Genomic DNA, 10,873 nt, shown 5'->3' on the forward strand with positions numbered 1-10,873 from the left:
TTACAGGGTAATTATTTGAGTTAAAAATGCAAATTTGTATATACATACAGTATAATCACAAGTCTATATGTAATACCTTCCAAAATCTGAGGAGAAATAGGCATAATCTTCAGGTTTTGATGCTCCATATTTAGATATTTAGAGCTCATTTAATTTTCCTCCTTTTGAAATTCTTGTACTTCCAAAAAATGAATTTGTAGTACTTCTATAATGAAAAGAAATTTTCTTTTAGAAGGAATTAAGCTATAAGTGAGAATTCTACACAAGCCACTCAAGAGTGCCTTTCTGTTTACAAATGTATTTAACAAAAGGCTACAGAGTTTCTAAAAATTTTGCCCTTGACAAAGGATTAAAATTTGTAACAATACTATCAGTGTTATTCCAATTATTTCCTAACATATCCAGGATATTATAGTATAATGTCAAATATATTCTTGAATAGAAAAGTTTTATTATAAGTTTAGAATTCTTTATTCCATACAAATGGTTGAATAGATTCTTAAATCACAAAATATACAAAATTAACACATTGGTAGACTATATATATGGTAACACTATATTAAACTACCCACCATGAGAGGATGGTTTTAGACAATTAAATATATTTCATAAGATCAAAAACTTTGAAGTAATTGGGCTTTATAGTTTTCAGTGGGCCATTGGCTAAGTGGCCAGTGACGCATAATTGATGCTAAGCGACATGTTGTTAGAGTTTACCTGGATTTAATCCCAGTGTTCATAAATTCACAAAGTAGGCACAAGAGATCAGGTTATCCTTGCCATGTGGCTCTCATACACATCTAGCTGTTTAGTCAAGTGTGAAACTCACAACTATATCACATGTGCTTAGAAATATAAACTGTGGTTGGTTATCTCAATTGGACTGATGCAAGGTTGATGGAATACTAAAGACTCTTCTTTTGGCTAATAATTCAATTGCAAGTTATATGGAAGCAGACAGAATGTACATGGTCAATATTTAAAAACAGATTGTGTAGGAATTAGTGAAAGAGAAAAAATTCGTAAGAGTTCAAAAAGGTCCAAATTCTCGTCCTGTTCTACATCTAACTGTGTGACCTTGGACAATCATTTTGCCTCTTCAGACTTCAGATTGTTCTTCTATTAAATGAAGCAGTTGGACTAAATGACATCCAGGGTCACTTCCTATGACCCCATGATCCTAATGGTCAAGATTATGAAACAGTCCTCTATGGCATTAGAAAGGCTTACTTTTCTCCTATATTTTTAAAAATAGTATTGGTTGTCTGTAAATATTATATTGTTCAGAGGAGAACTGGAAGATGGGGAGGGTTCCCAAGGAACCACAATTCTAGGAAAAAACATATAAGATGCAGTTTCCTAGGAATATTTAGAACAGAAAGCTAAATCAAAACTGAGCTACATTACACTAAACTGAATAGTTGTACCTCGCAGACAAAGGTTAAATGTTTTAGTACAAAATTATCTAGAGAAAATAAAGGAAACTATACAATTTGCATTCACTTATCTAGTGAGAATGGTAGTTTATTTAATTTCTTGATTTTCTTTATGGCACGTAGATATTTGACTTTTTTTCTTTTAGTGCACTGAAATATCTTATCCCAGCAACATCTAAAAATGCAATTCGGAAAAGTGGGCTAACACCAATTCACTCAGCAGCAGATGGACAAAGTGCACAGTGTCTAGAGCTGCTCATTGAAAATGGTTTTGATGTCAACACTCTACTTGCTGACCACATTTCCCAGAGCTATGACGATGAGAGGAAGACTGCGCTGTATTTTGCCGTTTCTAATAATGATGTTCGTTGCACAGAAGTCCTTCTGGCTGCAGGCGCGGACCCAAACTTAGATCCACTCAACTGTCTACTTGTGGCAGTAAGGGCCAATAATTATGAAATTGTCCGGCTGCTTCTCTCCCATGGAGCCAATGTCAATTGTTATTTTATGCATGTGAATGATACTCGTTTCCCCAGTGTCATTCAGTATGCCCTAAACGACGAGGTAATGCTGAGGCTATTGCTGAATAATGGCTATCAAGTGGAGATGTGCTTTGACTGCATGCATGGTGACATCTTTGGAAATTCATTTGTGTGGTCAGAGATAGAGGAAGAGGTGCTGCCAGGATGGACATCTTGTGTAATAAAAGATAACCCGGTGAGTTATGCCTTTTCTGCTTTATATTAGGTCATCATCTTAATTTAAGACCCATTCATTCAATTAGGGATGTTACAAGACAAGAAAAATAAACTCTAATTTTTCTCTTTTAGTTTTTCTTCAACTTTTGTTTGCAATGATATGGGGATATAAGCATAAATCTAGCCCCCCTGCCAAAAAAAATGATGCTGTTTGTTTTTTCTTGACTTGAAAACTGAATGTAGAAGAATGTAAAAATGTAGGCAATTAGTCACGTCTGCCTGTTTGGTGGAATATTGGGGCCAGATGGAAAGAAGCGTGACTCCTCCATGCTTTGCTGACCACAATCACATCAAAGCCAGGCGAGTCTTCAGGGCTGATGGTTTCACAGAGAGAAGCAAACAATTTATTTTTAATTTTTGTTCGTTACAAGGAGGGATCTTTTATTTTCTGTAATAAGACAAAGAGTAATTTTTCCATAACACAATTGAGTGTTTATGTATATGGTATATTAAAAAATATTACTAAATTAAATTTTATCAATTCTCTCAGTTCTGTGAGTTTATTACAGTTCCTTGGATGAAGCACTTGGTAGGCAGAGTTACTCGTGTACTAATAGATTACATGGATTATGTTCCTCTGTGTGCTAAACTGAAGTCTGCACTAGAAGTACAGAGAGAATGGCCAGAAATACGCCAAATACTAGGTAAAAACCAAAAGTTTCGCCTACAATTTTTAAATTAAGAACATATATGGGGGAAATTTCTTAATGTCTTCTTTGATACTTTTCCTATGCTATTCTACTGTATTTCCAGAATTATCTGGGTTTTAAAATCATCCTTAACACCTCCTCTGTTGTAAGATATATATTTTCATTTTTCTTTTTATTTTCCGGCTTTGTAATTGTGTAATGAGTAATACTACAACTATATTAACATACTGATTACAATTTATTTTTAAAATTAACTTCTATAATATCATACAATATGTAGACTGCAAGCTCCACGTGGTTAGAGATCTACTTTGTTTCTTGTTATATCCGCAAGGCTTAGCATAGTGCCTAATAAGTAGTACATTTCAATAAATACGGAGTAAATGAATTAATGGAAGGGATTAGAATTATTCTTTTTGACATGCTTTCTCTGAGGTCTTTACTGACAAAGTCCTACCATCATAGATTAGTAGACAGGCCATTTTGTCTTTTCTAGATGAAAGTTTATCATGAAAATGAATTATACAAGTTTCAGTGAAAGTACATTTTAAGATAATCCAAATACAAATAAAACCCAGAAAAATATCATAGATTTGAGTTGCTTTCACTTTCAAAATATGAGTTTGGGAAAATAAACTTTCAAAAACTAGTTGGACATCAATTTCATGAATCCTAAAGAAGCATTATAGAATTTTATATGACATTTAAATAAGTTGACATCTTTAATATACCTGAATCAGCCTTCTCTTGGAATTAGTTCTACAATAGAAGAGATTTTGCGGCAATTAGAACAGGAATCTTGAAGAATCTGAAGAGTAATATAGTGTTGTTAGCCCAGAAATTGAGCGCTGGGGTCAGATAGACCTAGAATGAAATGGAATTCTGGCCTTGCCTTGGAGTAGGATTGCTAGATTATAAAATGCATATGTAATTCAGGACTGATGTTTTCATGAAAAAAGCAAAAATTTATTGTTACCATTTTTGCTTCTCTAAGTGGAGGAGGATTTTTTATTTCCTATAAAAAGACCAAGATAGACATTCTAGTTGTGTGACTTTGAGCAAGTTACTCATTCTTCTTATGTCTAGGTTTTCCCATTGCAAAGTAGATGTAGGATAGTATTAACCTCATAAGGTTGTTGTGGGAACCTAAAGAAATAATGCATATAAGGTGCTTAGTGTCTAGAATATTTAAACTACTTTATAAATTTCGTTAGTTTTAAAATTAAAGTATTAGCATTTTTATGTTTTTATTACATGGTAAGTTTATGTGAGGTATCTGAAATGTGTATGTACAGTGTGCTATGAAATATTGTAGAGTTAAGTATTATCATGCTTACTTTTTACAAATAAAAAGCTAAGGCTAAGGGAAATTACAAAATAGTCTAGACCCTATGCATTCTTGAAAACCACTTCTCTAAGTTCCCTTCCTTGACTTAAGCCCTCATTGAGAGTAAAATAAAAAATCAAGCAGGACAGAAACAAGAAAGGGCCCACAAAAAAGTAGGGGTGGCAGACAGAGTCAGGAAACCGCAGAGATCTAACCACCATATTTTGGGTCATTGCAAGAAAATAATAGAGTAAGAAGCTCTGTAAAGGTAGAAGAGCTATCTGGTACCAAGCATCCTTCTAAAAATGCAAGAAAACTAAATGCAAACAAAAATGAGCAACAGAAAATATCACAGTCAAATCCCATAATAGTAAGAAAAAGTAGAAAGAACAGAATGATATCCCCATGGGCAATGAATACATAACTAACAAACCACACTCTCAGAACAATCAAAATTCAAACCTTCTATTTCAAAATGAGCTAAAAAGCATGAGGAAAATAATATCAGATATGAGTGAACAACATGAGTCAAAATTTGAAAAATTCAGAAATCAGGTAACAACTGAGGAAAGAGTTAGGAATAAAAATTAGAAAAAATTAATTTCAAATGTGAAGACCGAACTAGAATGAAAACAAGAACTAGCAACACAGTCGACAATACATTGAGAGATATAAGAGGATATGAAGGAAAAATTTTAAATCAAATATAAATGAAGAAATAGATAAAGGATTTTAATATATATATATATGTTTATTTCAATAGGTTTGGGGGAACAGGTGTTGTTTGGTTATATGGATAAGTTGTTTAGTGGTGGTACACCTAAGCAGTGTACACTGTACCCAATGTGTACTCTTTTATCCCTGGCCCACCCTTCCCCCTGAGTCCTCAAAGTCCATTGTATCATTCTTATGCTTTTGCATCCTTGTAGCTTAGATAAAAGGATTTGAAGGACAGTTAAAAACATTGACGACAATGAATAGTCAATACATGGATAATAAGATTCCTTGAAAAGGAAAACCAAGTGAAGGGAACATAACAAATACAAAAAACTAAGTTTCAAGAAAAACTTGTAATAAAAAAGAAAGATTTGAAACTATAATATACAAAATACTATATCCTTTGGGCACATAGGAAAAAAGAACAAGTGACTTATAAGGGAAAATATAGATTATTATTAAACTTTTCATCAACAATAGTTTATGCCAAAAGAAAATGGAGTCACATATTTAAGACTCTTCATGGAAGGAAAATGTGAGCCAAGGATGCTTACACAGCAAAATTGACTTCCAGTGATCAATGTAGGCAAACTGTTGTCAGCATGCAAGAACTCAAGAAATATCGTTCCTCTTACTGACGTCTGAATGATCCACTAAGAAATGGCCTTTAGACAGCCCAAAATGATTAGTGAGATATCAACATGAGAACTAGTATTAAACAAGACTAACACTAAACAGAATGCCAAGACTAAGTGAGAGTTAAAAGGGAGAAGATGCAACACGTAATGGTTATATGTGCTGATAAGACAGATACAGCACAATTATTTATTTTTGAATATTAGTAAGTAGATAAAATAAATAATTTTTAACAATTAAAATACATATTTTTAAATATCTTAAAATATTGATGGTGATATACTATTAATATTGTTATGCTGAGGATGAGAGATATATTCAGCAAATGAGTAATTAAGGAACATTCCAATTCCATTCTTAGTATTCTTGAAACCAAAGATTGTCAAGTGTCAGAAAAAAAATACAGATGTAATAGAGAAGCGATTAAAAAAAATCCTGTAGTGCTGAATTTGAATTAGAAGTAACAATATAAACTCATAAGCTATTGTATCTTGAAAGCATCTGTGTGCATGACGACTATGCTGTGGGGGGTGGTGGTGTGTGTGTTAGGTGTGTGTGTGTGTGCATTGGCTGTCTGTTTACAGATAAGTCTTAGAAATAATGATAAACCCAGTAGCAATGAGCATTCCTATGACACAGATTTTGGCCTGGAAATGCCATTTCCTACGAAAAGAAACCAGGGTTTTTGCTGGAGGTTGTTTTGTTTTTGAGAAATGGATGATTGCATCTGGGGAAGGAAATGAATAAGATGAACCTGGAACATCTGGTCATACCAGAAAACAAAGAAAGCAAAGACTACGTGATTCATGACAAAAGAATTCAGGGGCTAACTTGAAGAGGCTCCAACTGGCCAAAGATGGGACAATTTAAGTTTCAAAAGGGTAATGATTTCAATGAATTGAAACCAATCTATTTAAATATACGATGTGTGGATTTCTTTTCTTTTTTTTCTTTTTTTTTCCTTCAACTTGTATTTTAAGTTTTAAGGGTTCATGTGCAGAATGTGCAGGTTTGTTACACAGGTAAACATGTACCATGGTGGTTTGCTGCACAGATCATCCCATTACCTAGATATTAAGTTCAGCATCCATTAGCTATTCTTCCTGATGCTGAAACTTCCCCAGCCACCCTCCGACAGGCCCCAGTATGTGTTGTTCCCCTCCATGTGTCTGTGTGTTCTCATCATTCAGCTCCCACTTATAAGTGAGAACATGCAGTGTTTGGTTTTCTGTTCCTGCATTAGTTTGCTGAGGATAATGGTTTCCTAGCTCCATCCGTGTCCCTGCAAAGGACATGATCTCATTCCTTTTTATAGCTGCATAGTATTCTATGGTGTATATGTACCAAATTTTCTTGATGGGCATTTAGGTTGATTCCATGTCTTTGTTACTGCAAATAGTGCTGCATTGAATATACATGTGCTTGTATCTTTACAATAGAATGATTTATTAAATATACATTTTTTTATAAAACTGGTCAGCTCCAGAAGATGATAGAAAATCAACTCATTATCTTAAAAACTTATGAAAAGAAAGATTTAAGCATTTATTTTGCTTTACATACACACACACACACACACACACACATATATATATATAAACTGTGCCATTAGTAACTAAAGAGTAGATGAGCAAAAGCCTTTCTTTATAAAAGTATTCTAAATAATTTTAAAAGATATAATTAGATATCACCGTTATATAGCCCCCAATAAATTAATGGATATAGTCAATGAGAATCAACATAGTCCCCAAAGAATGAACACAGAACTAGCTATAGTTTTGACAAAGAGATCAAACCCAAGCCTGGTGAAGCATCTGGAGCCAGTTACCAATTTGCAAGAAATAGAGGAGACAGTGGGACATGGAACTGCACCACGAAAATGCAATCAGCAAAGTTCAGGCTGTGGGAAACTACAGGGCATTTGGGTTCTTCAAAGATTAGTTGAAAGGACAAGAAGGGGATGGAGAGAATAACCTGCAGATTAGAAAAGACTTAAAGGACATAGCAAAAATTTTAAAAATATATTGTCAATACTATAGTGCAGGCATAGTGCACTTAGATGATGAAGCTCTAAAGAAAGTGATTACAAGTCAGAAGAGTAGTTATTTATGGCAGGGGAAAGGAATAAGGAAGGATGGATTGTAGAAGAATTTATTTGGTCTCTGGCAAAGTCCTATTTCCTATAGACCTCGGGAGGTAATTATAGATTTTCAACCAATAATTACTTAAGTAGCTTATGCAACTATATATGTGTACTTTCTTTCTCTATTTTATTTTGCAATAAAAAGCTTAAAACCTTCTTTTATTAGCTTGGAGATTGCAAAGGGGAGAAAAATGCTGAGGTTTAGATAAATTAATTTCTCAAAGTAATAGACATAGAAAATAACAAAGTGAAGATCTGAACCCTTGTTTGTCTTACTTGAAAACACAGACTCTTTCTATGATACCATTATACTTCCTGTCATAGAAAGAACAGACTTTGCTTCTAAATGGAAATTAATTGCTCACTTTTTTTTTTTTTTTTTGCAAAATACTTACCAATTCTGATGACTTTGGAAAGACAATCCAAGTAAGAATACGGGCAGAAAGTTGTTTTTATTGTTTCCATCATATATTATTGCGACTAGAGTCGAAGCCAGTTGATTGCTATGAGTGTGATTAACCACTGGATGTCAGGAGTCCTCCAGCTATCTGTAAGACAGCGTATTTGTTAGGGAAAAAAAAAACCGTATTTTTTTTTTTTTAGATTTTTTTTTCTGCTTATTTTGGTAATGTTGCATCAATAACTTTTGAGAACATTGTTTTTAATTTTAAAAGATAAATTGTATCATCAAATGTAATTGAGATGTGATCATGTTTATTATTGCATTGAATGACAGTTAATATTTATAGAATGGTTACAATGTACTGAGCACTTTTCTAATACTTTACATGACTTGTGTAATCTTCAGACAACTGTTGTTGAGATAAGTACTGTTGTTATTCTTATTTCACAGATGGGAATACCAAACTCACAGATATCAAGTGATTTGCCCAAGATCACACAAATATTAGGGGGCAGAGCTAGGAGTTTAATCCAAGCTGACCAGGTCCAGAGCGCACATCTAATCCTCAATGCTATGCTGCTCCTTCACTCATTCATATTGCTGCTATAAAATATCAATTTTGCAATTATAATATAGATAAAGTAAGAATTGAAAATATCAGATATTTAAATAATGTTAGTATATTTTTTGAGAATATACAAGGTTTAAGTATCAGACACTGGAAACAAAACTCAGATTGGATTATTCATGATATGTGGAATCATCTGCATCTATGTTTCATGGATAATTATTTATCAGACTGATTGGTAGGAGAAAGAAAGTAAAGAAATCTATCTCTATAATACTTAGCTCTAAAAAATAGAGAAGAGATGTAAGCATTTGATTTCTTAAGTCCATTTATTAATTCCACAAATTCTAGTTGAACACCTACCATGAGCCAGACTCTCTTCCTGGCACAGAGACAGACTAAATGTCTGCCCTCATGGAACTTACATTCTAGAGAAGTAGACTAGAATGTTCAATTACAATTTGAATTTCACTTAAAATCACCAGGTTCTAAAGTGTGCATACATGTTTTTCAGAATACACTACTCATGTTATTCTGAAATAGTCATATCTTAGGGGTCAAGCTACTATTTAAAATTTTTTTTTTTTTGCTTATTTTCCTTTTAGAGAATCCTTGTTCCTTGAAGCATTTGTGTCGGTTAAAAATTCGAAGACTTATGGGTCTCCAGAAACTCTGCCAGCCAGCCTCAATGGAGAAGCTTCCTCTACCACCAGCTATTCAAAGATACATATTATTTAAAGAGTATGATCTCTATGGACAAGAGCTAAAATTGCCATAACTTAATATTTTAAAATGTGGTTTAAAAAAATATTTTGAAATGTGATTCCCTCAGATAATTTCTTGTAACTATTTTACGTCCTTAATTGTAAAGTGTATTTAAATGCATTGACAGTTTTATAGTTGTATCATGTGTTCTTATGGGAACACCATGATTTATGTCTTTAAAGACATTCGCATTTTTTAAAGATAGTATTTTGAACTTAGATTTGTATCTTTGTTTGCTACAAGTCATCAAACTCTCCCTATCAAGTGGCTCCTACAATATCCACATCAAGTCTCTATGTTTAAAAAACAGATAACCACTTTCTCAAACCCACATCTGCCAGTTGCTGGCCGAATTCTCCTGTACCTCCTGTCTCTCAAGGTCTTGCTGTGTAAAAGAGCTCCTCCTGCCCGTAAGTTCACAGACTGTGATCTGGCATCTACCCCTCCACTGCTTTTCTCAAGGTCCCTGACAATCTCTTTGTTGCTAAATTCAGTGAACATTCTTCAGTCCCTCTTCCAATCGATTCGTACAGCATCCAACATTGTTGCCTGTTCCTTGCTTGAAATGATACCTCTTTCCTTGTTTCTTGCAAAACCTGTTCTCTTGTGTGTCCTCCCACCTCCCTGGACACTGTCTCTGGCTTCTTTCTGCCTAGCTCATCTCTAGCCAATCTTATAGTTATATATCTTAAGACTTCTTCTCTTTGTTCTTTAAGTTATATATCCTAAGCCCTCTTTGCTTTGTTCTCTGGGAAATTTTATTCACATCCATAGTCTTAATCATTTTGCTAGAGACTACAAAATTTCTATCCGAAGCTCAACTCTTTCTCTCATGTTCTGCCGACCTATGTAGACAACTGACCTAGTGAACATTTGAACACTAAGACACCTCAAATTCAACATGTCCCCAGATGAACTAAAAAAAAATAAAAAAGCTCTTTCTTGAGCTCAATAGTTAGCACAATGCTCAATTCAGTTTCCAAAGAAAAAAGCCTGGATGTCAGGCTTGACCATCCCATTTTCCTCACCCAATAAGACAAATCACCAAATCCTATTAAGTTTGTCTCCTGAAGTCATCTTCCACTCACCACCCCCCAACCCCATCCCCATTTGGTCCTAAGTCTATTATCTTCTTTTTCCCTGGATAATACAGTGCTGTTTATCTGGCTCCCCTGCCTGTCTTGCCGTGTCCCAGACACTTTCTACATCTGGCTCCCCTGCCTCTGTCTTGCCCTGTCCCAGACACTTTCTACACACAACATCTCAGAATCGTCTTTTACAAATATAATAGACTTTCTCTTCTCTGCTTAAGATCATTCCCATCGCTCTTCAATTCCAAAGTTTTCACTTGAACTTTCATGATCTAACTCTTGCCTTCTTCTCTAGCCTCATCTCTAGATGTCTCCCTTTCCTCCCTTCCCTTGAACCATCTAGAATTTTATTTTTTAAACAGTGATCCCCAGACTTTAA

At 34.2% G+C, this 10,873-nt stretch overlaps 1 protein-coding gene across 2 annotated transcripts in view; it reads left to right on the forward strand.

The window, feature by feature from the left end:
• Positions 1 to 10,330, forward strand: part of ASB15 (ankyrin repeat and SOCS box containing 15) — a 28,419-nt gene extending 18,089 nt beyond the window's left edge. For both annotated transcript variants that reach the window (XM_011951737.1, XM_011951736.1), the window contains 3 exons: positions 1,583 to 2,153; positions 2,685 to 2,838; positions 9,244 to 10,330. In XM_011951737.1, the coding sequence (XP_011807127.1) occupies positions 1,583 to 2,153; positions 2,685 to 2,838; positions 9,244 to 9,416 (898 nt within the window). In that variant the 3' untranslated portion in view covers positions 9,417 to 10,330. The remainder of the gene's footprint in view (positions 1 to 1,582; positions 2,154 to 2,684; positions 2,839 to 9,243) is intronic.
• Positions 10,331 to 10,873: the final 543 nt, after the last annotated feature.

Source organism: Colobus angolensis, unplaced genomic scaffold (assembly GCF_000951035.1).
Source record: "Colobus angolensis palliatus isolate OR3802 unplaced genomic scaffold, Cang.pa_1.0 Scaffold326, whole genome shotgun sequence".
Lineage (NCBI taxonomy): Eukaryota > Metazoa > Chordata > Mammalia > Primates > Cercopithecidae > Colobus > Colobus angolensis.